The sequence below is a fragment of the Elgaria multicarinata genome, chromosome 20 (genome assembly GCF_023053635.1).
Source record: "Elgaria multicarinata webbii isolate HBS135686 ecotype San Diego chromosome 20, rElgMul1.1.pri, whole genome shotgun sequence".
NCBI classification, from domain to species: Eukaryota; Metazoa; Chordata; class Lepidosauria; order Squamata; family Anguidae; genus Elgaria; species Elgaria multicarinata.
This window is the reverse complement of record NC_086190.1, coordinates 12,709,493-12,733,349: the sequence shown is the minus strand read 5'-3', so window position 1 is coordinate 12,733,349 and position 23,857 is coordinate 12,709,493. Positions and strand designations below refer to the sequence as shown.

Genomic DNA, 23,857 nt, shown 5'->3' with positions numbered 1-23,857 from the left:
GAACAAGAGAACTGTTTCCAAACTTCCTGACTACAACAGTCGTCCTTGGCGGTTTTGAGGACAGAGGCGGAATGTTTAAATACAAAATCAAATACTTTAATGAAATCAAGGAACAGGAAGACAGCTCAGTTATACCCCTAAAACGGATATTCCTGCACTGCATACATTTCTCTCTTAATATAAACACCTTCTCTTAAGCAAGCAAGGGGTGGACAAACTATCAGTTCAGAGTTTTTAAAGATCCTGAGTAGAGAGTTTATCTAAACCACATAAAACGTTATATTATATGAAAGCCTCTCAAGTCCTGAGCTGGTGGCCAGCACCAGGCATTTCCGCCAGTTTTAAAAAATAGACCACTTCCAACACACGGAATCTAAATACTTTTCACATTTCCACAGAGTTCTTTATGCAAAAAGGGGGGGAAAAAAACCCAACCTAAAATAAAAAGGGAGCAGGGAAGAAGTGTTCAGTCGAGAAATTTTAAGTTCTCCGTATTTAGTAAGCACGTTGCAAGTCCCCCAAAGTTTAATTAAATGCATTTGCAACTTTTAAGGGGTTTAAGGCCTTTTCTCTGTCCTTACTGCTCCAACACCAGATATATACACAAAAAGGCCGCGCCTAATATAGGCATTGACTCTAAAAAAAAAATAATAAAAAAAATCACCTTGTGTTATGACAATGCGATCAAGTCCGTTGGAAAAATAAAAATAAAAACAAGGACCTGCTGTTAGCACCAAGCAGTTTGAGCTTCCAAAAGCCTTTGGGGGGGTGGGGGGGAGAGGTGGAAAGTAGGGGGGGGGAGGATGTTTGAACACTCTTAACAGCCTCGCGAGGCGATTCTTCTCCACAGCATCCCGACTGTTCTCTGGGCACAATCCTGCTTCCACAAAGGAGCATCCCCCAGTCCGGGATTAAGAAGAAGCGGAAGAGAGCGGCTCTCTCCCGTTAGGGAAAGAGGTTCCAGAACAGCCAAAAGACGTGACACACGTGGCCCAGTTGTGTCCTTTTCAATATCCTTCCTTAGGTTTGGTGCCAAGCGGGCGTAGAACCAGGCAGGCGTCAAGACAGGTTCCACGAAGCCCTCGGAATCCAGCGCAGGTGTAAGAAGCGCCGCGTGGGATCCCGCAGAGCGCTCGCTGTGGCCGTTTCCCGGAGCGCCTTCATCTCCTATGACGGCTGTGGCCGGGATGCTCCCTCTCGTAGCGGTGGCTTGGCCTCTCGTAGGAGTGTGGCCTCTCGGGCCTCTGATCCCTGTAGTAGTGGCTCTTCTTCTTGTACTTCCCGGAGTGGTCGGAGCGTTCCCGCGAGCGGCTCCTGGACCGCGACGAGCTCCGGCTGCGGGACTTCGGCTGCTTGGGGGAGGCGTACTTGTACCCCTTGGCCTTTTTGTAACTCCTCACCTTGGAGCCTTTGTAAGCGGCGCTGCCGTGGTTGAACTGCCGCGGAGGGGAATCGCTGCGGCTCCGCGAACGGCTGTGGGATTTCGAGCCGCTGGACGGGGAGTAGCTTTCGCTCTTCCTGGAGGGCGCGTGCGAGAGAGAGAGAAAGAAGAGTGTTACGTTCGCTGCCATGGGGGGGGGGGCTAGTACCCCGTTAAGTGCAGTTAAAACAAAACACACACATCCGAAATGGTGCACAAACGCCCCACCGGCAAATCTGAGAGACATCCCCTGCCCCAAAGCTACGGGAGAGCTTGGCTAACCACAATACGGGCAAAGCTGGGAGGCAAAGATCAGGCCATCGGGAACAGCAGAGAAACCGTTATGGGCTGTGGTGACGGGGAGAAGCGGCGTCTCAGCGGGCTTCATGTGGCCGGCTTACAAGCCCAGAACCAAAAACAGGGGGAGAATAAGGTCAGTGCCGTCGCAGGTTCTGTTTCACGTGGAGGGATTTCTTTTTAATATGGAGCAACCCGGAGCCAAGGGTTAAGGTCCTGACACAAGTTGACTCCCCCTGTGAGAACTAGGACCCGGTTACTGAAGGATCTGAACTGCCACACAGTCATGAGCGGTCGTCAGTCACTGCCACTCTAGCAGGCTTTGCCAAACTGGGGGTGCTCCGGATTGCAACTCCCATCATCCCCAAACATAGCCAGGGCACCAGGTTGGGAAAGGCAGGGCCAAGATGGAGGAACCACCCTCTATGACATGCCTTCTGAGCAGAGGACAGAGGCTGCACTCCCCTACTTCGGGTTCCTGTACGTCCAAACTATAGTCTTTTCAACGGTACGTACCTCTGCTTTGGAGAAGGTGACCTGGAGGGCGACCTAGAGTAACTCTGGTCCCTGCTTCCACTACGACTCCTGCTTTCTCTGCCTTTCGGAATGCTGTACGGTGAAGAAAAAGAGAATTAAGTGTCAAAGTAACACATGGCCTGCTTCCCCAATTTGCGCGTATCTTGGCCAGAGGAAAACGTGGGGATAATCTCATGGTTTGTGTGATGATACTGTATGGTTCCCTTCCAAATGGGAATTCTATAACTGATACATGCTTCAGCTTGGAGTATGCAGAGGTTACAGGAGTAGTTGACAGCGTAGTAAGTGGAAAATCCAACATCCTGATGATTTAGCTTCTGTTTCATTGAAATACAGAATGTTTCTAGCCCCCTTGGGCTTTAAAAACAAACTTGCTGAAGACTCAGAAACAAGAGGGGCAGTTGAGTAACGTCTTGAGGACAAGGCTTCCAAACACTTGCCCATAACTAGCCAAAGCAGAGCAAGTGTAGAAGAAATTAGGCAAATCTGGTGGAGGCCACATTCGGCCCAGTATGGTGCAGAATTTGGTCTCGCTGGGCACAGAATTGGAACGTCATTTCTTTTAGGAGGAAGTATACCTGGACTCTGGTTATGGTATGCCACTGTAACTTTGGTAACCAGAGACCGATCCCATTTTTAAGAGTCGGGTGGCTGGCAGACTTGGCCATTTGGGAAGTGCTAGGGATTTATTCCCATCCATCTGTTGCAATTAGTAATAGCGATAGAACCCCCCCATGTTCTTTGAGACACCAAATCTCTGGAGGCATTCAAACAAAAGGCAGAGGGAGCTTTAGTCACTGTAAGCAGCTTTAAGTCTGAGCAAAGCAGGATAAAAAAATTCTGAACGGAGTGTCAAGTTTGCTCTGGTTACAGCTGAACACCCGAGGCAAAAGCAGACGGAGTTCTCAGCAAAGCCCCGTTGATTTTAATAGCTGAGAGTTAAGCCTGTATGTACACGGTCAGGCATATCAGCGCATTTTCACAGGGGTGTCTAAAGAAGTCTATAGCGAACAGCCAACTTAAATCACTTTCAAGGCAATGCTGCTATCGTTCATTCATTCCCTTTCTATACCGCCCAATAGCTGAAGGTCTCGGGGTGGGCGTTTTCACAACAATTAGGAAGTCGGCACGTAAGTGTCAAAAACGGGTCATGGAATCTGTGCTCTGGGCACATAATAATTTACAGCCCCGGTGCGCTAGCTTTCTGGCAAGCGTGTTTCAAACCTTTAACACTACTCTAGTATGCACTAATTTAAGCTCCAAGGGGCTTGGAGACCTTTCGGCAGGGCACTGTTTAAGCCAGAGAGCAGTGCCCCATGGGAGAGGCAAACAGGAAGGCAGGGCAGACTATGCCACAAGCAAGCCTCCAGTCCCCGTTGCTCGAGTCCAGCAGTGCCAGAAGTTGTAAAAACATTTTTAAAAAACGAGAGAAGTTTAAACGGCGCAAGGTACTTACCCGTTAATGGGACTGTTTGATTTCACCCGCTTCACCCCTTCCATTTTCCTCTTGGCATTTTTTATCACCTGCACAGCGAGTGGGGAAGGTTTGGTGCCTTTATTTTCTTTTGGCGACTCTGAAGAAGCAAGAGGAGGAGGAGGAGAATCCGGTCAGTCAGTCTTTCTAGTGATGTCATTTGTGCCTTATAAAGAAACTACTTAACATCAGGGTGGATTTGATTTAAATCACTACTCAGAAAGACTTGATTTAATCATCGACTCCCCTCCCACCACACAAAAGTGCACTCTATTCATTGAATTCTTTGGAACTTAGCACTTAATAGATAAGGGGTTGATTCTGTGTACATAGATTTGCAAGGGAACAAAGGGATTGTGATCGCTGCAGACACAAATTCACAGTTTTGAGAACTGTAAAACCAAGCGTCTGTGATAATACCTTCTAGATAGAAAAAATGGCCAATAATCTTACAGAAACCTCTGGAAGAGCATGATATTGTGAATGGAGTAATGGAATTCATTTACCCCAAAATTTAAACATTGCATGAATATACAGCCTTCATGCTACATAATTAAAAACTAATCCTTATTTCATGATGAATAACCTTTGGACAAGAAGTATCTTAAGTAGAAAACGACTTTTAGATAGATTTTCCCTCAAAAAGCATTTTATTAAAAAAAATCCGATTTAAATAAAAAACCGATTTTTTAAAAAAAAATATCATTGATTGCTTTAACATAAATGCCTTTCAAAAATAAATAGAAGGCAGTAGTTTTTAAATGACTAATATATATAAGGCGCCTGAAATCACACAACTACCCAAACCACAAGTGAAGAGATGATCAACAAGAAACCCATTTATTATTATACAAAAGTTACAAAAAGGCTGATGTTATACAATTATACAAAGTTTTGTAACTTTTGTATAATAATAAATGGGTTTCTTGTTGATCATCTCTCTTCACTAGTGGTTTACATACATACATACATAAATGCCTTTGCCATATTTCAGGTATGGCAAACCCTGGAAAAATCTAAGCCAAGAAGCAGCGTTCTGCAACTCAGAACTCAAGTCTGCCAGCTGCATTTGACCCTGTAAATCCTACCTGTCTTCATTCTCAAACCAAATGAAGTTTGAGAATGAAGTTATTGTGATTTTAGAATGTAAGCCGTATGGGCAGGGTGTTTTGTATTCCGTTTTAATTTTGTTCTGTACAGCACCATGAAAATTGATGGCACTATATAAATATTAATATTAATAATAAACTGAGCATGAGGTGCACCAGCTTATTTGAGTTACAGCCATGCTAAGTGAGGTGCAATTTAAGACAGGATGCCACACTGGGAAAGACTAATTTACCTGTGTGGCATTCCAGATGGTTCCTTTAAACTAGGCCACCTCGCCCATTTGTTCCCCAATGGCATGCCCAGGGAAGCATTCCACGACGCATGTGCCACAACAACGCCAGGGCTAAATGAGGCACCAACCAGATGGAACGCTGCACAGGTTTCTTACACGCCTAGCACTTTTCAACTGGGCCTCCCGGCCAACAGAGCCAGGACCACGGCAGAATGCAAGCGCAGATCTAATCTGGTACAATCAAGACCTGAATCTTGCAAGGATGGGATGGACCCACATCTAGAGAGGTCGGGCCCGGCCTATTCATGCAGATGCTACAATGAATTGCATCTCTTCAGATTATTATTATTTATTTATATAGCCCCATCAATGTACAGGGGGGTGGGTGAGAAGAGAGCGAACACATTTTTTAAAAGACTCCAAGAAGAAATCCGCACAGGATGCAAAGGATCTCTCGCCTGATGGGCTAAGCTGCCTATTTGCAGGGAGGGTTGGTGTTTTGAGCGTTGGGTGAGCATTCGAAAGCATTACTCCCCCACACCAGGGTAGCGTGAAGTACTACAATCTATTCTGTCACCCCGATTCTCTACCGCCTCATTCTCCTGCATGTGTAGGCCAGGCCTGTCTTGTGTATCAAAGGGGGGGGGGGGGAGAGAGTGCAAAGGAAGAGAACCACAAACACAAGATCAAAAACACCAACCAGTTTTAGGGATAGGAGAAAATCCTGACACGGCATCCAAGGTGGGTTTTCCATCTGCTAAAAGGCCTTTTGCGTGTGCCTTTGCCTCTTCAATGGCCAGCTTCTTTTTCTCTACTCGGCCTTCCAGGATAGCCAAGTCAACCTGAGAGCGCAAGGAGAGAGCAAGCACTTTAGCGTGTTTTTACGGCATCTACCTGGACACATTGCACTAAAAGACAGGCCTTTCTTGAAATGTGGGAGCGGCAGGACACACCGGCACAGGGAGGCAGAGAGACTCAAGTGATACGATAATGAGTGGAGGTACCTCTGTTTAATACATACGCCTGCCTTCCGGTGGACCATAAAGACCAAGTCCACGTGGCAGGCAGCGTGGGACAAAATTCCCTGGCACTTTGATACCGAAACACATGAAAACAGGCCTGGATCCTCCCTGAAGCCTTAAACACCCACCAGGGGACCCTGCCACCACGTTTGGGAAACCCACAGCAAAAGTGGAAGCAAACCTTTTTCCGTGTGTATAGCTGTAAAATCTTCATGCAGATCTCTTGAATTTCTTCCTCTGTAGCTCCGAAGAGGAGAAACCAGTGAGGACGATTAGGAAGAGGAATCTGTAAACGGAAGGGCAACGCTTGCCATCAGCAACAAACTCATTTCAAGCCAATATAAGGGATACGTCCAACACTGAGACAGTCATCACTGTATTAGCCGTGCATTTGTTTATAACCAAACAGGTGATAGTGATGGAATTAAATCACTCCCCTTTCAACACAAGTCATTTACGGCGTCTGTGAAAGTTCCTGGACTATCTCCCCTCAAAGCACTGTCTGGGTCCTCCTTAGCTTCAGCAAGGTTACATCACGTGACTTTATGAGGGGTTACATTCATGTTCTCAACTGAAAGTCAGAAAGATGAGACCATCTATTCATCTACTTTCCAAGAGATGGGCCAAGGAACTGGGGGCCAAGAGAGGCTTCAGGCTTGGCTCTCCTCTAACAGCACCACACGCTACATGGCAAACTCAATGAGACAGAGCAGGGAAGTCAAGACACTCCACGGCGCTGATGCACGCCTTCTGCATGAGCCTAAGCACCACTTCGGCAATGGCCGGGAAGGGAATTTGCACACGGGTTTGAGAAAGGCACTCACTAGCAAAACCATGCCCCAGTTTAAGGAAGACTAGTGCTCTGGGAATCAGGCATTTAAAAGCACACAATCTTAGTTTCCCTCCACAGGAGTCCCTAGCACAAGGGCAGGCAAGCTTCTTCAGCTGTGGACACATTTGAGAAACTGTCCTGGGCACCACCACAAAATGGCTGCCAGGAGAGGCGTGGCAACGGACAAATAACCTGCTGAATAAAAAGCAGAGGTGGGGGACTGAGCCCCAACACACTAAACAACTCCTTTGAACCTCATTTTCAGCATCAGCAGAACTCTATTTCACAGCAATTCCAGCTGCGGGTAAGAAAATGTGTTAATTAAAATTAAAACAGTGGGAAGGGTGAGGTAGGGGTCAAGGAAGGTGTCTGGGGACACACAATGTCAAACATTTAGTTTACACTGGGCCTGTGGTTAGGCCGCTAACCCTTTTGGAGCAAACGGTCAGTGAGCATGTTTAAACCGGGGTTATGTAGCCAACAATGGTCAGGAATGGTTCACACGACACGCTAATCCATAACGTTTGGCTCAAAATGCTTAACCACTGTGGCTTAGCGTGTCGTCTGAACAGGGTCACTTCGGATCAGCAGAGGTTTGGCAGCCCCCGGATGCCTGAGAGCCGAAACGGCAGGGAATTGTAAATGACTTCTGTCCCTCCTAGGTAGGAACAGTTGGATAAATTCCCCTTTTCAAGACAAGACTGACCTCCTTAGTTACCACTTCTCTTCTGTCCAAGAGAGCGATATACAAAGAAAGAGCCACCAGTTTTAAAATCTCTTCACTGGCTGCCAATTAATTACCAGGCGAATAAATAATATTAATAATAATAATAATAATAATTTATTTATATAGCACCATCAATGTACATGGTGCTGTACAGAGTAAAACAGTAAATAGCAAGACCCTGCCGCATAGGCTTACAATAATAATAATAATAATAATAATAATAATAATAATAATAATAATAATAATAATTTAATTCTTACCCGCCTCCCCCTTTGGATCGAGGCGGGGAACAACATTAGAACAGGAATCAATACATCTTAAAAATTCATGATTTCACATTGATCTGGATAGGCCTGCCGGAAAAGGCTAGTCTTTAAAGCAGCCTTAAAATCACACATAGAGTTAATTTTACGAATCTCCTCCGGCAGGCCGTTCCACAATCTGGCGGCGCCGGAAGAAAAGGTCCTCTGGGAAACTGATGTCAGCCTAGTTTTAGCTGACTGGAGTAAATTCTCCCCAGAGGACCGGAGTGTGCGGGGCGGACTGTATGGGAGAAGGCGATCCCGCAGGTAACCTGGACCCAAACCATGTAGGGCTTTAAAGGTAATGACCAACACTTTGTACTTTGCCTGGAAACTAATTAGCAGCCAGTGGAGTGATTTTAATGTTGGGGTAATATGCTCACCCCTAGATGTACCGGTGACCAACCTGGCTGCCACTTTTAGTATAAAGTGTTGGTTATCACCTTTAAAGCCCTACATGGTTTGGGCCCCGGCTACCTACAGGATCGCCTTCTCCCGTACAATCCGCCCCGCACACTCAGGTCCTCTGGGAAGAATCTATTTCAGCCAGCCAAAACTAAGCTGACAAGTATTACCCAGAGGACCTTCTCTTCTGCTGCTCCCAGACTGTGGAACGGCCTGCCGGAGGAGATTCATCAACTTAACAGTCTTTTAGCATTTTAGAAAGCTATAAAGACTGATCTCTTCTGGCAGGCCTATCCAGTGTAATTTTAGGATGTTTTTAGGATGTTTTAACAATATATATATTAGGTTTTAATTCAGTTTTATGTATTTTATATTTACTGTTGTTCCCCACCTTGATCAAAATGGAGAGGCAGGTAAGAAAAAAATGTATTATTATTATTTCCTCAAAATTCCCCACTGCAGCAGTAGCCCCACTGGGAAAGCCAGTGGGGCCTGTTGAATGGCGCGAGCCAGGTTCACACCAACCTCAAGAGTTCGGGCAGCAAGGTAAATGCAGGCGCACGCAATGCTCTCGGGATGGAATCGTACAAAGACGTCGGTCCGAAGGCTGTCGTTCATGTAGTTCCTGAGAAGGCAAACAAGAGAGAAAGTTGCAGAGTCTGGCCAAGTCCCCCTCCTTGGGCTACGCTGCTTTTTAGGTCTACTGTCGCTCTAGCTTTTCTAGGCATTCTACAGCTAGGTTTGAACGGTAGATAACCCTGTGAAACCTGACAAGAATTTGGAACGGACGAACTGACAGCATCCTCCCAGGGAAGGGCGTCTTATCACGAAACTATCAACTGGATGCTGGAGTTTTATGAAAGAGAACCAGTTTTAACTTCACTTTTCTGCCTGCTACCATCTACTGGCTGGCCTGTTCACAGACAAAGCACAACGTGTTATTTTATTCCTGGTGGGCACAACTTGTAGCAGAGTTTGAAGAATTCTCTTCAAAATCTAGGCTTAATCCCGTCACGCGGAGGAGCATGCAAACTCAAAAAACGGCCAGTCTGGAGTTACGGATCTCGCTGGTGGTTTTGAGAGAAAAGGATCGTCTTCCACAGTCTCTTCCGCTGCAAGCTTCTTTGGAAGGGCCCGTTTCCACTTGTGAAAGCATCCAACACACATATTCCTTTTAGAGAGCCAGACATAGCCACAGAAGTCCAAGTTCTGACGTTTGGTATTACCCCCGTTGAACGGCCAGAGTTCAAGCGGTTCTCTTCACTGAGGTTGTCATTGGGCGGCCTCCAACTTGCCCCACTGTAACAAGGCTTCTCAAAACAAATGTTCACAGAGTGAGGCAACTGTAAAAAATATCGCACATGACTCACAGTCAGTACATTTTACACATTTGCGACCTTAAAAAGGAGGTTTGAACACAATGCCTTTTGCAACCCAAATTCATGAGCAAAATGTGTAGTGCTAGTTAGTTAGGACAAGATCCAGGGGAAAAAAAGGCTTCTATCATTATATTGTGGGAGGGGTAACTATGCGTAGCGAGACTCAGATGTACGAAGACTGGATTCACATGGAGAGACGAATGCCAGTTTACCCAATTCAGCTTCAAGTCAAGCTGTGTATAAAATTTCTGCCCGGAAGGCAGTTAAAGAAGATGGAGGAGGTGGGCTTTGGTTAGCTGCAATTTAATTCTTCAAAAGGGAGAAAGCAGCAAAAGGTGGAATTGGAATCGATGCCTTTCTCCCTCCAAAATGTCAAGGTAACTGGATCCAAAATGACGACATCTTCAGCTAACCCAACTGGGTTGGGGCTTGGAATAGCAGAGCCAGTTTTTTTAGGGGCATACACAATTCTTTAAATGTGTATGAGGAAGCTCAACTACTTGCTATCCTCTGAATAAAACTGTCCCAAATGAAAGTACCCATGTGAATTTATCTGGAATCTGCATCTTTTCTTTGGGGTTAACCACCTTCACTCTTGTAGCTATAGGGCAGAAACAGCCCGACAGACCTGCAAAAAAGTGTGGGTCTATATTTTGACCACCCTTCGGATGTGGGCTGGTTTCAGTTCCTGCTGCAAATCTATTAGCAATTTGCTAATCAATGTTTTTACTGTAGTTCTTCCTTCTCCCATCAGACTGCTGCCCATGGATATGATTCAAATAGCTACTTTGGGAGGAATCAAAAGGTTTGCCTGCGTCTAATGGGATCTTGGGATTCCTTTCCCGCTATTTAACAGTAGACAGAATATAAATGACAACTTAATTTTTCAGAGTTCCTGAGTTTCAAAAGAATTTGTCATGAGGATAACTGATGAAGAAATATATCCAAAGCCCCACTAAAGTAGTTAAGGGCAGGATCCAACTTTTATAGCACAACAGAGGAAAATGTGTGGCGGTCTCTGATCTGGCGGCTAAGTAAGGTGAACACATCTCTTTATTGCAACATTTATGTTTTCAATTACGGAAGTTAATATATATACAGATGCAATTGCCAGCTTTTATAGCATTCCACCCTCACCCTCGCAACCCAGTACGATTTAAAACCCAAGTTTAATCAAATGTTTGCATTGAAAAATATGTATATTTATATATATATATATATATCTGTTAAGTGTGCAAATTAAATTTTTAACAAGTCGGAGGGAAAAAAAGAAAAGAAAAGAAGTCACACGCAGAAGTCGGCCATGTTTTTAACTCTACTAGCGTACGCATACCACCTGTCTAGAGCCAGCCTTCGCTCTGTGCAGCCTGCTTGCGTTTGACTGAAGACGCTTGGGGCAGCAGAGGAGAAGTCTTAGTCACTTACCCTCAGAGGCTACCCTTTGATCAAAAGAGTAACAGAAAAGAACAGTCAAAAGGGGTTCTCTTTCAAAACAGCACCAGAACAGTTCATTAAAAAAAGAAATCGCTTCTAGATCAACTTTACATCATGTCAGTTTCACAGGTTATCAGTTTCACAGGTTTATCAATTGTTAACTGAAACTTCTCTCTGGGGAAGGTGTTTAATACGGCCCGTTCCCAGGAAAACAGAAACAAAGCCAAGATATATATATATACGAAAACAAAACATTAAGTTACTGAGGCTGAGTAGCTGAACGCTTGTATAGTTGCAGGGAATAAAAGGCATATCTGAAAGAGGCTGTTTCTCCACACATTTGTAACTAAAATGATTGTAAGCCTAAAGAGACCACCTCCCCACCCCAGGGTATATATATGCTACTAATGACAATAGAAAGGCCGTATACAGGGGCAGTATACCTTTGAATAACAAATACTGTAAACAGGGAATAGCTGTTGCATCTGGAAGCCACAGCTGGAAATGGAATCTGACCTAGTTGGATTTTGGGTCTGATCCAACAAGGCTGTTATGTTCACAAACACACAGGACACCTTCTACTTAAAAAGGAACTGAACGGGCAGGAAGAGAGGAAGAAAGAGCGAAGGGCACATCCGGGAGGGTTTTAAGCTCTCTTACCCTTTAAGGCACTGTCTGAATCGTTTACAAAGAGGCCCGTCAACTTGGAATGACAGAAGTGGCATTCCAGGTTAAGAGTGGAATGCCACAAACATGGCAGCGGAGGCAAACAGGCACTGCCCACAAACATGACCCAATTCTGCCACTGGCCCGCAAGAGAAACAAGAAACGTCAACTTACCATGAGGTCTGGACCAGGTGCTGGTTACGTTCGCATTCTAATACCTGAAGGTACATAACGATTATCTGGAAGATATGGGTGATTGAGTTATACAGGTGATCAAGGTACGGACAGAGGTTTTAATTTAGATAGGAGGGTGGCCCATGCAATCCAGGCTGTTCTAGTCTGGACCAATATCCACAGTGACTAAGATGCCAAGAACATGCCTTCGGGTAGGCAGAGAAAGGTACTCAAAAGTGTGGGCAGAAGGCAAAAACTCTTCTGAATTCAGGTCTGCAGCCTTGGCCTTATAAATGCATGGTTCTAAGCTGCTTGAGAAAGTGTCGCCTAATGTATGCAAAGATGGTTAGGGATGGAACGCCTTGCTCCTTCAGTGCCCACCTCAAACGTATCGTAGCAACCAGTGAAGAAAGAGGGAAGAGTAGGGGAACGTCTGTGCAAGTATTTGTTGCGATATCTTACTAAGACAGGAGCAAGACAGACCAGACCGGAGAGGTGGAGAAGCAAAGCAAAATGGGACTTAAAGTGAACTATCGATTTAAGAGCCAGAACCATCAAGATATTCTGACGTAGGTGAAATAAAACCATCGTGATGGAAGGCAGATATTCAAGGACTGAAAGTTGCAGAAGAAATTGTTGTCTGCACTACAATGTTACCACAAACAGCTGCTCAAGGTATCCCTACATACTGCTGGAAGGTTCGCTCTGCTGTAAAACCCGATTTCGTTAATGCCTGATCTTCCCCATCTTCCATTCTCACCCTTCCTTTTATTTAAGATGATCAGGGCAGTGCACAAGGCCCTAAAAATCTTGTGAAGTTAGGAGGAGGGATAGTGTCTAGCTCAAGATCACCCAAACCTAGGTCTCTCTATCCACCGCACTAGCTCCGAGCATCCTGGGAGAGCTACCATTCGTGGTTAAGGCTGAAATCACTACGGCCAACCTACAGCATAAGCACTGGGATGGTTTGTGGCATGCCCGAACAAAAAATAAAAATGGGAAGACCTGAAGCTTGACTAAAGCAAAAAGCCAGGCCTGTGCGTCTGGTTATTTCCTCAGCACTGCCGGCTCCCTGATGCAGCTGACCCGAGACCAAACCAAACCACGCAAAGCTGTTTACATGCACCACGGTGCCACTATTTCTGATGCTGGATGGAACTGGTAGCACACTTGACCAAAGTGGCTGGCCAGCGCTGAAGTATGAGGACAGAAGTGACCATTTTAAGTGGCCAACTAAAACTGCCTGCCTATATCCCCGAACGGTTGGCTTTCTCGAACCTTAAAGCGATGGCACATCCATGCTGAAATGTCTCTGGGGCAGAAAGAAATGCTGCGTTGTAAAGGACGCTGAGAAGGGGAAGAAAAGAGCAACCTCCATATACTGCCACTAGCCCAACTCTGAAGTAACAGCATCTTGGCAAGTGAAGTCCTGTCCTGCATCGTACCAGTTGGTAGGGCCGGCCCCCAAAGTCTTATCGCACACTATCCAACAGTTCCACAACGGCGTTACCTGCATGCACAAGAATAAGCTGCTTTCATGCTAAGGACTTGGGAGTGGAGAATCCAAGTATAGCTAAGTCTAATCAGCACTTAAAATCTGAAGCCTCCAGCCTTCACTCACCACATGAGACACCGGACCAACTAGCAGGCATTTCTTGAAATGAGAAACAAAAGACAGCAAACGCTGTTAACTACAGTTCAGCTATGTTAAGCACAGGCTAGACGCTTGTCTGTTTCGTTCGACAATGACTCGAGAGAACACACTCTTGGAACGAAAACAAAAAAACAGAGACACAAACCTTATGAGGATGCTTCACGTGCACACAGAACCCCAATTCCTTCAGAACTCTCCTCTCAGCTTTTATGATTTGGTTCTTCAAGTTCACGTACTCTTGATCCAGTATTAGAGGTACAGGTTTCCTGTTCAGGAGAGGGAGAAATGAAAGGAAGAGTCTCAATCCGAAGGCGCGAGAGTTGGCATAGTTCATGGCTTTGGAACAATTTAGGTGTCTCATTGGTGTGTGTGCACAAGAGTTGGCTGGGGGGGGACGGCAACTTCTAAGCCTGCAGCTAACTAGGCATGATTATGGGCCCAAATCAGCATTCTGAACCCCAAAGATCACCTTCAAGGGCAAACTGGGATTCACCCTCAATTGACCTAAAGGCAGAGACGGCTTCTGGCCTCTGAAACTATCAATGCCACCTAAGCAAAATCATCTAGCCCTTTGAAAGCCAACGCTTCAGTGATTTACATGCAGCACCCAGTTTCTCCTGAAGAAATCGCCACAGGATGGTCACTAGTCCAGTTAAAGGTGTTTTGCTCTCTATCTGAGATTCCTTTAGTGTAAAACTGTAACTAAGCTTCGCCGTCTGGAAATGTGAAACTTCTTTTTGCATGGCAAGGGCTGAATATTCTGAATATAACTGGTCGGGCACCAGTTTCGATCCAGGGTGTAGCTAAAGCACTGTACACCAAGTGAAGACACCCTGCCTCTCCCTGGTTCCAAAATCCCCCTTAACTCCTCCTTTGTCCCCGTGGGAGGGGGTGGAACAACAGGTCTTTTAAGCAGTTACTGCCACCCCTTAAATTAAAATATTGCATGACTTTGAAGACCTACAGTTGGGGTCACACACACCCTCCCAACTTTTGTATGCGACTTACTTTTTCTCTCTCAGATAGCGAAGCCTGTGGAATACGTTAATTACATCCCTTATACGCCTTGGTGCTTCTTCAATTTTGGATGCCAAGTGAACGCAGGCCATCGACACGTGCTGGAAAACAAGCAGAGCCAACACGCCCAAGTTTTATTCTGACTTGTAGCCGAACAATTCCAACAGGTGGCAGCCAGGCCACTATGAACACATGACACCAGTGTTTAAGGAGGTTCACCGCGTTCGTTTCTGGGCCCAGTGCAAAGGGGGTGTTGTTGACCTTTAAAGCTCTACGTCTGGGCCAGAGCAGCCGAAAAACTATCTACTCCCATTTGAACTTGCTTGGAAGGCTACAGCAAAGAGGGCCTTTTCTATGGTAGACAGCCAATTGTGGATCTCCCTCCCAAAGGAGATCAAAATGGTGTCTTTGTTGTTATAATGTAGTCAGAAAGTATATTTATTTATTTAGAGTATTTTTATCCCGCACCTCAGCCAAAAGGCTCTCGGAGCGGCTTACAATGTATCAATAAAGAAGACAGTCCCTACCCTCAGGATTACATTCTAAAAAAAAGACGTGACACACAAGGAAAAGTGGATGGGGAGGGAAGAGGGAGAAAATAAAAAGAAATTAAGGAGACTGTTTAGGCTGGTGGGAAGGCCCTGCTCCGTCCTCTCATCTCCCAATGGAGGGGCAAACCAACAGCTCCTTCTTCCCCACAAGGTGAAGATGTTAGCCCTGTGGGGGGGGGGGGTTTCCAACTGAAGCAGGCTCCAATGGTGCCTGCCTGCTCCAGTCTCCCTCGCATCTTCTTCCCCACAGGGTGAAGATGGCAGTTAGCCCTGTGGGGGGGGTCCAACTGAAGCAGGCTCCGATGGTGCCTGCCTGCTCCAGTCTCCCTCACATCTTCTTTCCCACAGGGTGAAGATGGCAGTTAGCCCTGTGGGGGGTGGGGTGGGGGTCCAACTGAAGCAGGCCCCGATGGTGCCTGCCTGCTCCAGTCTCCCTCGCATCTTCTTCCCCCCAAAAGAAAGTATAGTCTGTTCTATTCTTGTCTCCTTAAAACAGCATCCCTCAACTGGTCCCTCCAGCTTTCTGCAACAGCATGGTCATTGGTCAGGGATATTGGCAGCTGTAGACCAAAACATCTGGAGCGTCAAGTTGAGGAAGGCTGACTTTGGCTTTCTGTGAGTAACTTGATTTGCTGTATTTTGCTAGATGCAGGAGCGGAAGAGAAGAGGGAATGTCTGCAGTTGGAGATGTCCAATCTCTTGGTTTCTTGGCTTCTGAGCAATCCAACTTGAGGTACCAGCATATGGTTTGAGAGCACATAACACACCCACCTTGTTAAAGCCAAGGAGACAGGGTCTGGTAAGTGCCTGGAACCCCATGAACGCTCCTTTTAAAACTTTCACGATGGAAGAAAAGCCAGAGATGAGCGTACTAAATGAATAAATAACCATGAACACAACCGCTATTTTATGTATAACTGAACACACTCTGATTTTATCTGTTTCATGTAGTTATTATAGAGATACCTCGATCTTTTGCAAAGCTGCCTCAAATGCAAACGACGGCATTCTTAAGGTTTACGATGGTGGTACACATTAAAAAAGGGGATTTTAGAATTCACCTCCAAAATGCAAGGTGAGTATGTTCTGGAGAGAAAAGAATTGGTTACTTATTACTGCTATACTGAGTATGTTCGCATGATCACTGTGGCTTAAACAAGCCACTGTGGATTGCTTAAGCCATGGAGTGCACCGGGCACCATTTGCCTAATTACCACCCACACGTAGCTTGTTTCAGGCACAGCCTCTCGTGTCAGGCGTGGTTCCTTGTGTCAGTCGAACACCGATGGCATGGCTCGTTAGAGGGAAAAATAACTCTCATACAACCCATGGGCTGTTGTTGGGTTATTTGACTGTTGTTTCCCCTTCCAGCCATGCCTCTCGGATTCAACACAAGCTGTGCTGGGTAGGCAATTAGGCAAATGGGGCACAGCACACACTGCAGCTTAAACAAGCATCAATGCCTCGTTTAAGCCACAGTGGTCATGCAAACACGTTCAGTGTAGAAGTAAAAAGTAACCATTTCTTTTCTCTCCAGAACATCGTGAATTTTGGAGGTGAATTCTAAAATCCCGTTTTTATTGTGCGCCACCCTCGTAAAAATTAAAAAATGCCACAGTTTGCAATTCAAGCAGCTTCACAAAAGATCGAGGTACACTTGCTTGGAACAATGGGAATGATTTGCAAGTGAACATTTATTTATTTATTGCATTTCTATACTGCCCAATAGCCAAAGCTCTCTGGGCGTTTCACAAAAATTAAGACCATTCGAAGTATAAAGGAAAAGGAAAGGAACCTCTCGTGCAAGCACTGAGTCATTACTGACTCTTGGAGGGACGCCAGCTTTCGCTGACGTTTTCTTGGCAGGCCTTATAGCGGGGTGGTTTGCCGTTGCCTTCCCCAGCCGTTATTCCCTTTCCCCCAGCTAACTGGGTACTCATTTTACCGACCTCGGGAGGATGGAAGGCTGAGTCGACCCGAGCCGGCTGCCTGAAACCAGCTTCCGCTGGGATCGAACTCAGGCCGTGGGGAGAGTTTCGGCTGCAGAAACTGCTGCTTTACCGCTCTGCGCCACACGAGGCTTCGAAGTATAAAACCATAATATAAAATACAATATAAAAGCGCAGCCAAGATAAAATCAGCAGCAATGCCATACTGCACCAAGCAGAAAGCTCAATCACTAAGCATCCTACTTAGTTATGAAAAACAAGTTTACATCCATTGACTTCATAAAACAAATTCCATACCTCCATGGAATGCTTCACAAACGATTTTGTATAAAAGAAACGCTGGAACAACACCTGACCTGTAGCCATGGCCACCTAGGAAAAAACAGAGTATAAATTAACCTATATTACTACTGTAATAGAGTTGTTTGAAGGACTTGCAAATGGATCACTGTTGATTCTGAACTTAGGACAGTTGAGTAGGACATAACAGTTTGTTTATGGTTTTGTTTCCCCCCCCCCCCATGTGTATTTTAAACTTTGTAAGGCCGCCTTGAGGCCCAGCATTGGGCAAAAGGCGGGATACAAATAAATATAATAATAATAATAATAATAATAATAATAATAACAACAACAACAACAACAACAACAACAACAACAACAATATTTCCATCAGGTGAAAATTACATGCCTATGTTTGATGGATAAATACCTATATTTGAGAAATAATCAAAGTGGCTCTTCATTTAGATTGAAAAGCCTCCTTTAACTCAATATACCAGAAAGGGACACTGATTCAGTTTAGAGATTAACCGTATGGGCTAACATGCTTATATCAGAATTTAGGGTTAAATCTAACATTAAATAGCGGACGTCTGCTAGCAAAACGGGACTTTCTCCTTTTCTCCTCCTCCTAGCAGCTGTTTGTGCCACCTGAAAATCTGCTTCAGAGTTCCCCAGCCCTGTGGAGCAGGTTTGGAGGGAGAATTACCTCCTCCAGCTTCTGTGGACAGAAGCAGTTCTGCCAGCAGAATGACACCACTGAATTTATCCCTTAATATTAACCAAGTTATTATCCGAGAAATGTATTTACTATTTTAAAACAAGTATTAAATCTAATTTTAATAGGAAACCCAAATTTTAATTCTTAAAAATCAAACATTGCTTTTCATCCACCCCTGGATCTTCTCCACCTAATAATCCAGTACGGATGTAGACTCAAGTCACAGAGGGCATCTTCATACAACCCTGTTCTCCCAATGTTAGGATAAAACCCAGCAAACACTGTAAGTGAAAAAACCCTCCCTCGCATATTAAGGGACGGAGGTTACAGAGATTTTAAATGAAAATTCCACCAATGAATCCACAACTGCATAACTTTGTGCTCTAACTACTGTCCAAAATTAGACAGACAAGCACAAGCTTATATATGCACTTACTCAATCCTTAAAAATCCCCCCCACTAATCTGTTTTTGCCAGATATACGGCCCTGAAGGAGAAAACAGGAGTAGATTCCACTAATGCCACATTCAGAATATAAAAACAAGTATTCTGTAAGTGAGGAGTGATGAATCAGACACAGAGCAAGACACAGTTCCAGCAGAAAAACATTACTAAAGAAAGAGGGGGGAAAACACACATCGCTATCAAAGCGGCCTTCCAGGAACGCATTGGCAAACATACATCAGGCGTAGCAAGGGAGGGGACAGCTGTCATTTCCGGGCACGGCCTGTGACGTCACTCACTTCCTGGAACAGAATGCCCAACAGAATGCCGGCGCAAGATTCTCTCTCTGCTATCCACCCAGTTTCTGACAGCGGGAACCCCCCAAGCCCTTGGGATGTTCATGGGAATCTTAAGATAATACTTTGTTTTGGAGACTGGGGCTCTTTGTTCTAGGATTCAATTGCATTGTTCTGCCCAGAAGTAAGAACAAAAGCCCTGAAACCCAGCACCAGCAAGGGAAACAGAACAAAGCCACAGATCCAGGAGCATATTCACCCCCCACTTCCTCCTAATCCTCAGATATTTTAAACACCCAAAACACTACAGTACTTGTAGGCAGACACCCCTATATACCAAGCTGATTTCAAACACCTTCAATAACTCCTCCCTCAAGCTGTTTTCTCACTCTGAAAGGTCCCCACATTTTTTCTCCCACTGCCTCCTTGAATACAGCAACTTCTTAGTAACCCCCCACCCCCAAGTCCCTGCCTAGAAAGGCTGTGCCCGCTACTATCATAACTGGGCACAGATCAGCGCTGCAGGCAGTTTTCTAGGAGTTGATCTAGGAGAAGGGTTCACCACAAAACCACACAGACATTTCTGTATTCTACATGGCTTCAATGTATTTTATACAATACACCGGTGAGGTAGCCCTGTTTTCCCTATAAATCCTTTTAATGAGGCATCTGTTGGTGTGGGTGGGTGTGAATCACAACCCCTACTCCAATAACTCAATCCAACCACAGCTAAACATGCTTTCTCACCTATCTTCAATGTCATTTCTACCTCACTCCACCCTGAAACTTTTCCTTAAACAATACTTTCCCCTTTTAAGGATTTCCACGCCCTCGGATCAGAGGAATTGCCTACCGGACACATCACTCTCTCCCCTAGGGTCTAGTTGGGTCATAATGAAGATATCAACTCCTTGTTAATCAATCCCCAACTCCTGGTATTAAGAGGTACACTGCCTCTAGAAATGGAGGTTCCACTAAAAATCAGACAGACCTATCCAAACCTAGAAACTGCCTTGCTGGGTTAAACCAAGCGTTCAGCCTCTTGTCTGACACAAGGCCTCTGGAAAGCCCACTAGCAGGGCACTAGCCCACTCTTGCTATTGTGCCCCCCCCCCCCGCAACCCCCTGCTATTCAGTGATAAACTATGTCTGAGCACGGCCACGATCGATAAGCTGAGAGACCCAGACTTCATAGATTGTCGAAATTCTGTGTAAGAAGATTCCAATTATGGAACGATCTCCCTGACGAGGCCTGCCCGGTGCCCACATTGCTATCTTTTAGGCACCAGGGTCAAGACTTTTCTCTTTTCCCAGGCATTTAGCTATATGCAATGAGCTTAACCGATCCCAGATCTGTTTTTAGGTTTGGCTGCCAGGTTATAGCTTTTTTAGATGTATGCTTTTGTGTATGTATGCTGTACGTTTTTATGGTTTTAAATTTTGTATGTTGATTTTAATCTTATGTTAACGGGCCAGAAAGCTTTGGCTATGGTGTGGTATATAAATGTAGCGCACCATAATTATTATTATTAATAATAATAATAATGAAGCTACCTCGATCGATCAGAGCAAATATCCATCCAGTCCAATATCCTGTTTCAACAGATGAAGAGCTCCTGCCTCAGACTAATGACATTCAATGGCACTTCTGAGGATTGAAGCTCTCCTTTGCTATCAAGGCAACAGGGTCAGCTTTTCTTCTCAGCAACTGAGCTGCTGCCTCTGAACCCAAGGTTTCGTGTAGGCATCACGATTCTAGCCATCCCTTCATCAATTTGTCTGATCCCTTATAACAGAACTTACTTAATAACTGTGGATAGACCCATCTTCCATGAATTTATTCAAGCCTTTTTAAGAAAACAGAAACTGCCTTCCTGGAGCAGACCAAATGTTCATTCTCCTCTTTGAACAGGCCTCACTGAGGAAGGTCTCATCCAGTCCAAGATGGCGAGGACATGAGCTTGGGCATGCTAGTTTTTTTCCTCAAGGAATTCAAAGCCAGCTCTAAAGGCATCTTGTATCACCTTAATGGCTAATCGAGACTTAATAACCCACACTTAACTACCACTGATTCCAATCGTAAACTAGCTCAACTAACTTAATCTGGATCTAACCTTAACAAGTTTAGGGCGCAATCCTATGCATGCTTAGAGAAAAAAGGCATTTTAAAAAAGTTAATACCAGTCTCTATATAGAAGCATGGCTCCCCCCCACACCAATTTTTTCTTGGAAGATATTATATAAAGATGTATCTAAAATGATTTGCCCAGAAAGAACTGCACAGTACTTTACCTACATATAGGACTACAAAAGGCAAGTGACAATACGCCCATGCTTCTCCATTTCGGGGGGGGGGGGGGGGATATACATTTTGGTACAGTTCCAGGCCAGTACTCCCCAACTGTAGAACTCCCTCCCAAGGGAGGTTAGAGTGGACCTTCAGATACAAGGACCAGACGTTTTCCTTTACCAGGCTTTAAATGCATTTTCAATATAACTAAGCAAGGGTGCTATCCTATGCATGCTTAGACAGAACAAAGTCCTATACCTGGCTGGAGGACTGAGAGTTGTAGGATTTTAGCTGGATTCTTAACACAGGATTAAGCCCCACAAACATAGGATCGCACACAAGGTTTTTGTTTTTTCACCCTTTTTACTGTGGCTTGAAAGTGCACTCACTGTTGTAAATTTTGTATGTTACATTTTTTAGTCTACATTTCATCACAATATTGTATAATGTAGTTTATATTTTTTTAATGAATTGTTGTGAGCCACACAGAGCTTCAGCTACCAGGCACTATAGAAATGAAATAAATAAAATTGGATAAAATAATTAAGATAAAAAATGTTTTTAAAAAAATACTTTGGCTAGGGAATGCTGGGAGTTGTAGGTCTTCTTCATCTGTCTAAACATGTATAGGATTGTGCCCTGGGATGAGCTAATTATAATAAAGAAATGTATATTTTAAAATATATCCTATTAAAATAGATACTTTGGCTGGGGAACGTTGGGGGTTGTAAAGCTTTTTCCTCTGTCTAAACATTGGAACAAGCAAATTCAAATACAAAAATGATTTTTAATTATATACAGTGTTCAATATATACTTTGGCTGGGGAATGCTGGGATTTGTAGGATGGGGAATGCTGGGATTTGTAGGACTTTTTCCTATGTCTAAACATGCATAGGATTGTGCCTCAGTTAAGCAAATTAAATTTTAAAATATACAGTTATTCCATCTAAACATGCATACAATTGTGACCTGGGATAAGCTAATTAAAATAAAAACAATGTTATATCCTGTTAAATAAATACTTTGGCTGGGGAATGCTGGGAGTTGTGGGGCTTTTTCCTCTGCCTAAACACACCTAGGATTGTGCCTTGGATAAACAAATTCATTTTTTAATAGTTTTTAAACATATATATATATATACACACACACTCTGTTAAATATATACTTTAGCTGGGGAGTGCTTGGCGTCGTGGGTTTTTTCCTCCATCTAAACATGCCTAGGATTGTGCCTTGGATAAACAAATTCATTTTTTAATAAATAACTTTTAAAAATATATATACTCTATTAAATATATACTTTAGCTGGAGAGTACTTGGACTCGTGGGTTTTCCCCCCCTCTGTCTAAACATGCCTAGGATTGTGCCTTGGATAAACAAATTCATTTTTTTCAGTTTTTAAATATATACTTTAGCTAGGGAGTGCTTGGAGTCGTGGTTTTTTCCCTCCTCTGTCTAAACACGCCTCGGATTGTGCCTTAGATAAAGGAAATCATTTTTTAATAAATATATACTTTAGCTGGGGAGTGCTTCGAGTCGTGTTTCCCCCCCCCTCTGTCTAAACACGCCTCGGATTGTGCCTTAGATAAAGGAAATCATTTTTTAATAAATATATACTTTAGCTGGGGAGTGCTTGGAGTCGTGTTTTTTCCCCCCCTCTGTCTAAACACGCCTCGGATTGTGCCTTAGATAAAGGAAATCATTTTTTAATAAATATATACTTTAGCTGGGGAGTGCTTGGAGTCGTGTTTCCCCCCCCCCCTCTGTCTAAACACGCCTCGGATTGTGCCTTAGATAAAGGAAATCATTTTTTAATAAATATATACTTTAGCTGGGGAGTGCTTGGAGTCGTGTTTTCCCCCCCCCCCTGTCTAAACACGCCTCGGATTGTGCCTTAGATAAAGGAAATAATTTTTTAATAAATATATACTTTAGCTGGGGAGTGCTTCAAGTCGTGTTTTTTTCCCCTCTGTCTAAACACGCCTCGGTTTTGCCCTGGAGAAAGCGGATTAAAACACACACACGAGAATCCCTTAAGATAGATGCTCTGTTCCCTCCCTCCACACAAACAAGGGTGAATATATTAGTACACGTGTATTTCTCGCGTGTACCCCTCCAGAACGCCGTGGAGAAGCGTTCCCCGCCGCCTTTCCTCCACCTCTAGGCTGCCTTGGGCCTTCCCCGCACCCCACGCCCGTCCGTCCGTCCTGCCGCCTCGCAGCCCACCCCAGCCCGAGGCGAAGCGGGCCTAGTCTGGAGGCGCCTTTCCGCCTCACCTGAGGTAGTCGGAGCAGGATGCCGGCGGCCTGGATGAGCTCGCAGCCGGTGACTCGCAGCTGCGCCTCGGTCTCGACGTCCAGGCCGCTGCCCATGGACGGCGTGAAGCGCAGGGCGTCCTCCGGCAAGAGGCAGTTCTCCAGCGTGATCAGCACCCCCGAGTAGAGCCGGTCGCCGATGCGGACCGCGCCGGGAGGCGGCGGCAGCGGAGGCGGCGCCAGGGCCGCCGGGCAACCGCTGGAGGAAGAGGACGACGACGACGACCCGGCAGCACCCGCCAAGCCCGGCCCGAGGCCTGTCGCCCCGACTCCTCCCGCGGCCGCCATTATCGCCGCCATCTTGTCTCGACGTCCGCAGCCTGACTGACTCC

The 23,857-nt window shown here is 45.1% G+C and overlaps 2 protein-coding genes across 3 annotated transcripts; both read right to left on the bottom strand.

Annotated features, from left to right (window-relative positions):
- Positions 1-74: 74 nt before the first annotated feature.
- Positions 75-11,134, bottom strand: LOC134411541 (cyclin-L1-like). Of its 2 annotated transcripts, XM_063145396.1 has the most exons (7): positions 11,074-11,134; positions 8,884-9,701; positions 6,274-6,378; positions 5,771-5,912; positions 3,711-3,828; positions 2,234-2,326; positions 75-1,518 (listed from the first exon to the last, which is right to left on the bottom strand). In XM_063145396.1, the coding sequence occupies exons 2-7, from the start codon at positions 8,974-8,976 to the stop codon at positions 1,161-1,163; spliced, it is 909 nt and encodes a 302-aa protein (XP_063001466.1). In that variant the 5' UTR covers positions 8,977-9,701; positions 11,074-11,134; the 3' UTR covers positions 75-1,160. The 2 variants fall into 2 exon arrangements, with proteins under 2 accessions (XP_063001466.1, XP_063001464.1); XM_063145394.1 differs by lacking the exon at positions 11,074-11,134 and having other exon boundaries at positions 8,884-9,820.
- On the bottom strand, positions 11,089-23,857 carry LOC134411542 (cyclin-L1-like). The gene is made up of 6 exons (XM_063145397.1): positions 23,487-23,857; positions 17,480-17,554; positions 14,674-14,783; positions 13,811-13,931; positions 12,012-12,076; positions 11,089-11,176 (listed from the first exon to the last, which is right to left on the bottom strand). The coding sequence occupies exons 1-6, from the start codon at positions 23,823-23,825 to the stop codon at positions 11,155-11,157; spliced, it is 732 nt and encodes a 243-aa protein (XP_063001467.1). The 5' UTR covers positions 23,826-23,857; the 3' UTR covers positions 11,089-11,154.

What these genes read in the sequence shown, in the direction of transcription:
- LOC134411541 (XM_063145396.1), bottom strand. Translation starts at nt 8,976, where the DNA reads ATGAACGACAGCCTTCGGACCGACGTCTTTGTACGATTCCATCCCGAG. An exon ending in TTGCTGCCCGAACTCTTGAG is followed by an intron (nt 6,379 to 8,883) that starts GTTGGTGTGAAC and finishes TTCCGTTTACAG; the next exon opens with ATTCCTCTTCCTAATCGTCC. An exon ending in TTCTCCTATCCCTAAAACTG is followed by an intron (nt 3,829 to 5,770) that starts GTTGGTGTTTTT and finishes TTGCTTCTTCAG; the next exon opens with AGTCGCCAAAAGAAAATAAA.
- LOC134411542 (XM_063145397.1), bottom strand. Translation starts at nt 23,825, where the DNA reads ATGGCGGCGATAATGGCGGCCGCGGGAGGAGTCGGGGCGACAGGCCTC. An exon ending in CGCTATCTGAGAGAGAAAAA is followed by an intron (nt 13,932 to 14,673) that starts GTAAGTCGCATA and finishes TCTCCTGAACAG; the next exon opens with GAAACCTGTACCTCTAATAC. An exon ending in ACGTGAAGCATCCTCATAAG is followed by an intron (nt 12,077 to 13,810) that starts GTTTGTGTCTCT and finishes CATATCTTCCAG; the next exon opens with ATAATCGTTATGTACCTTCA.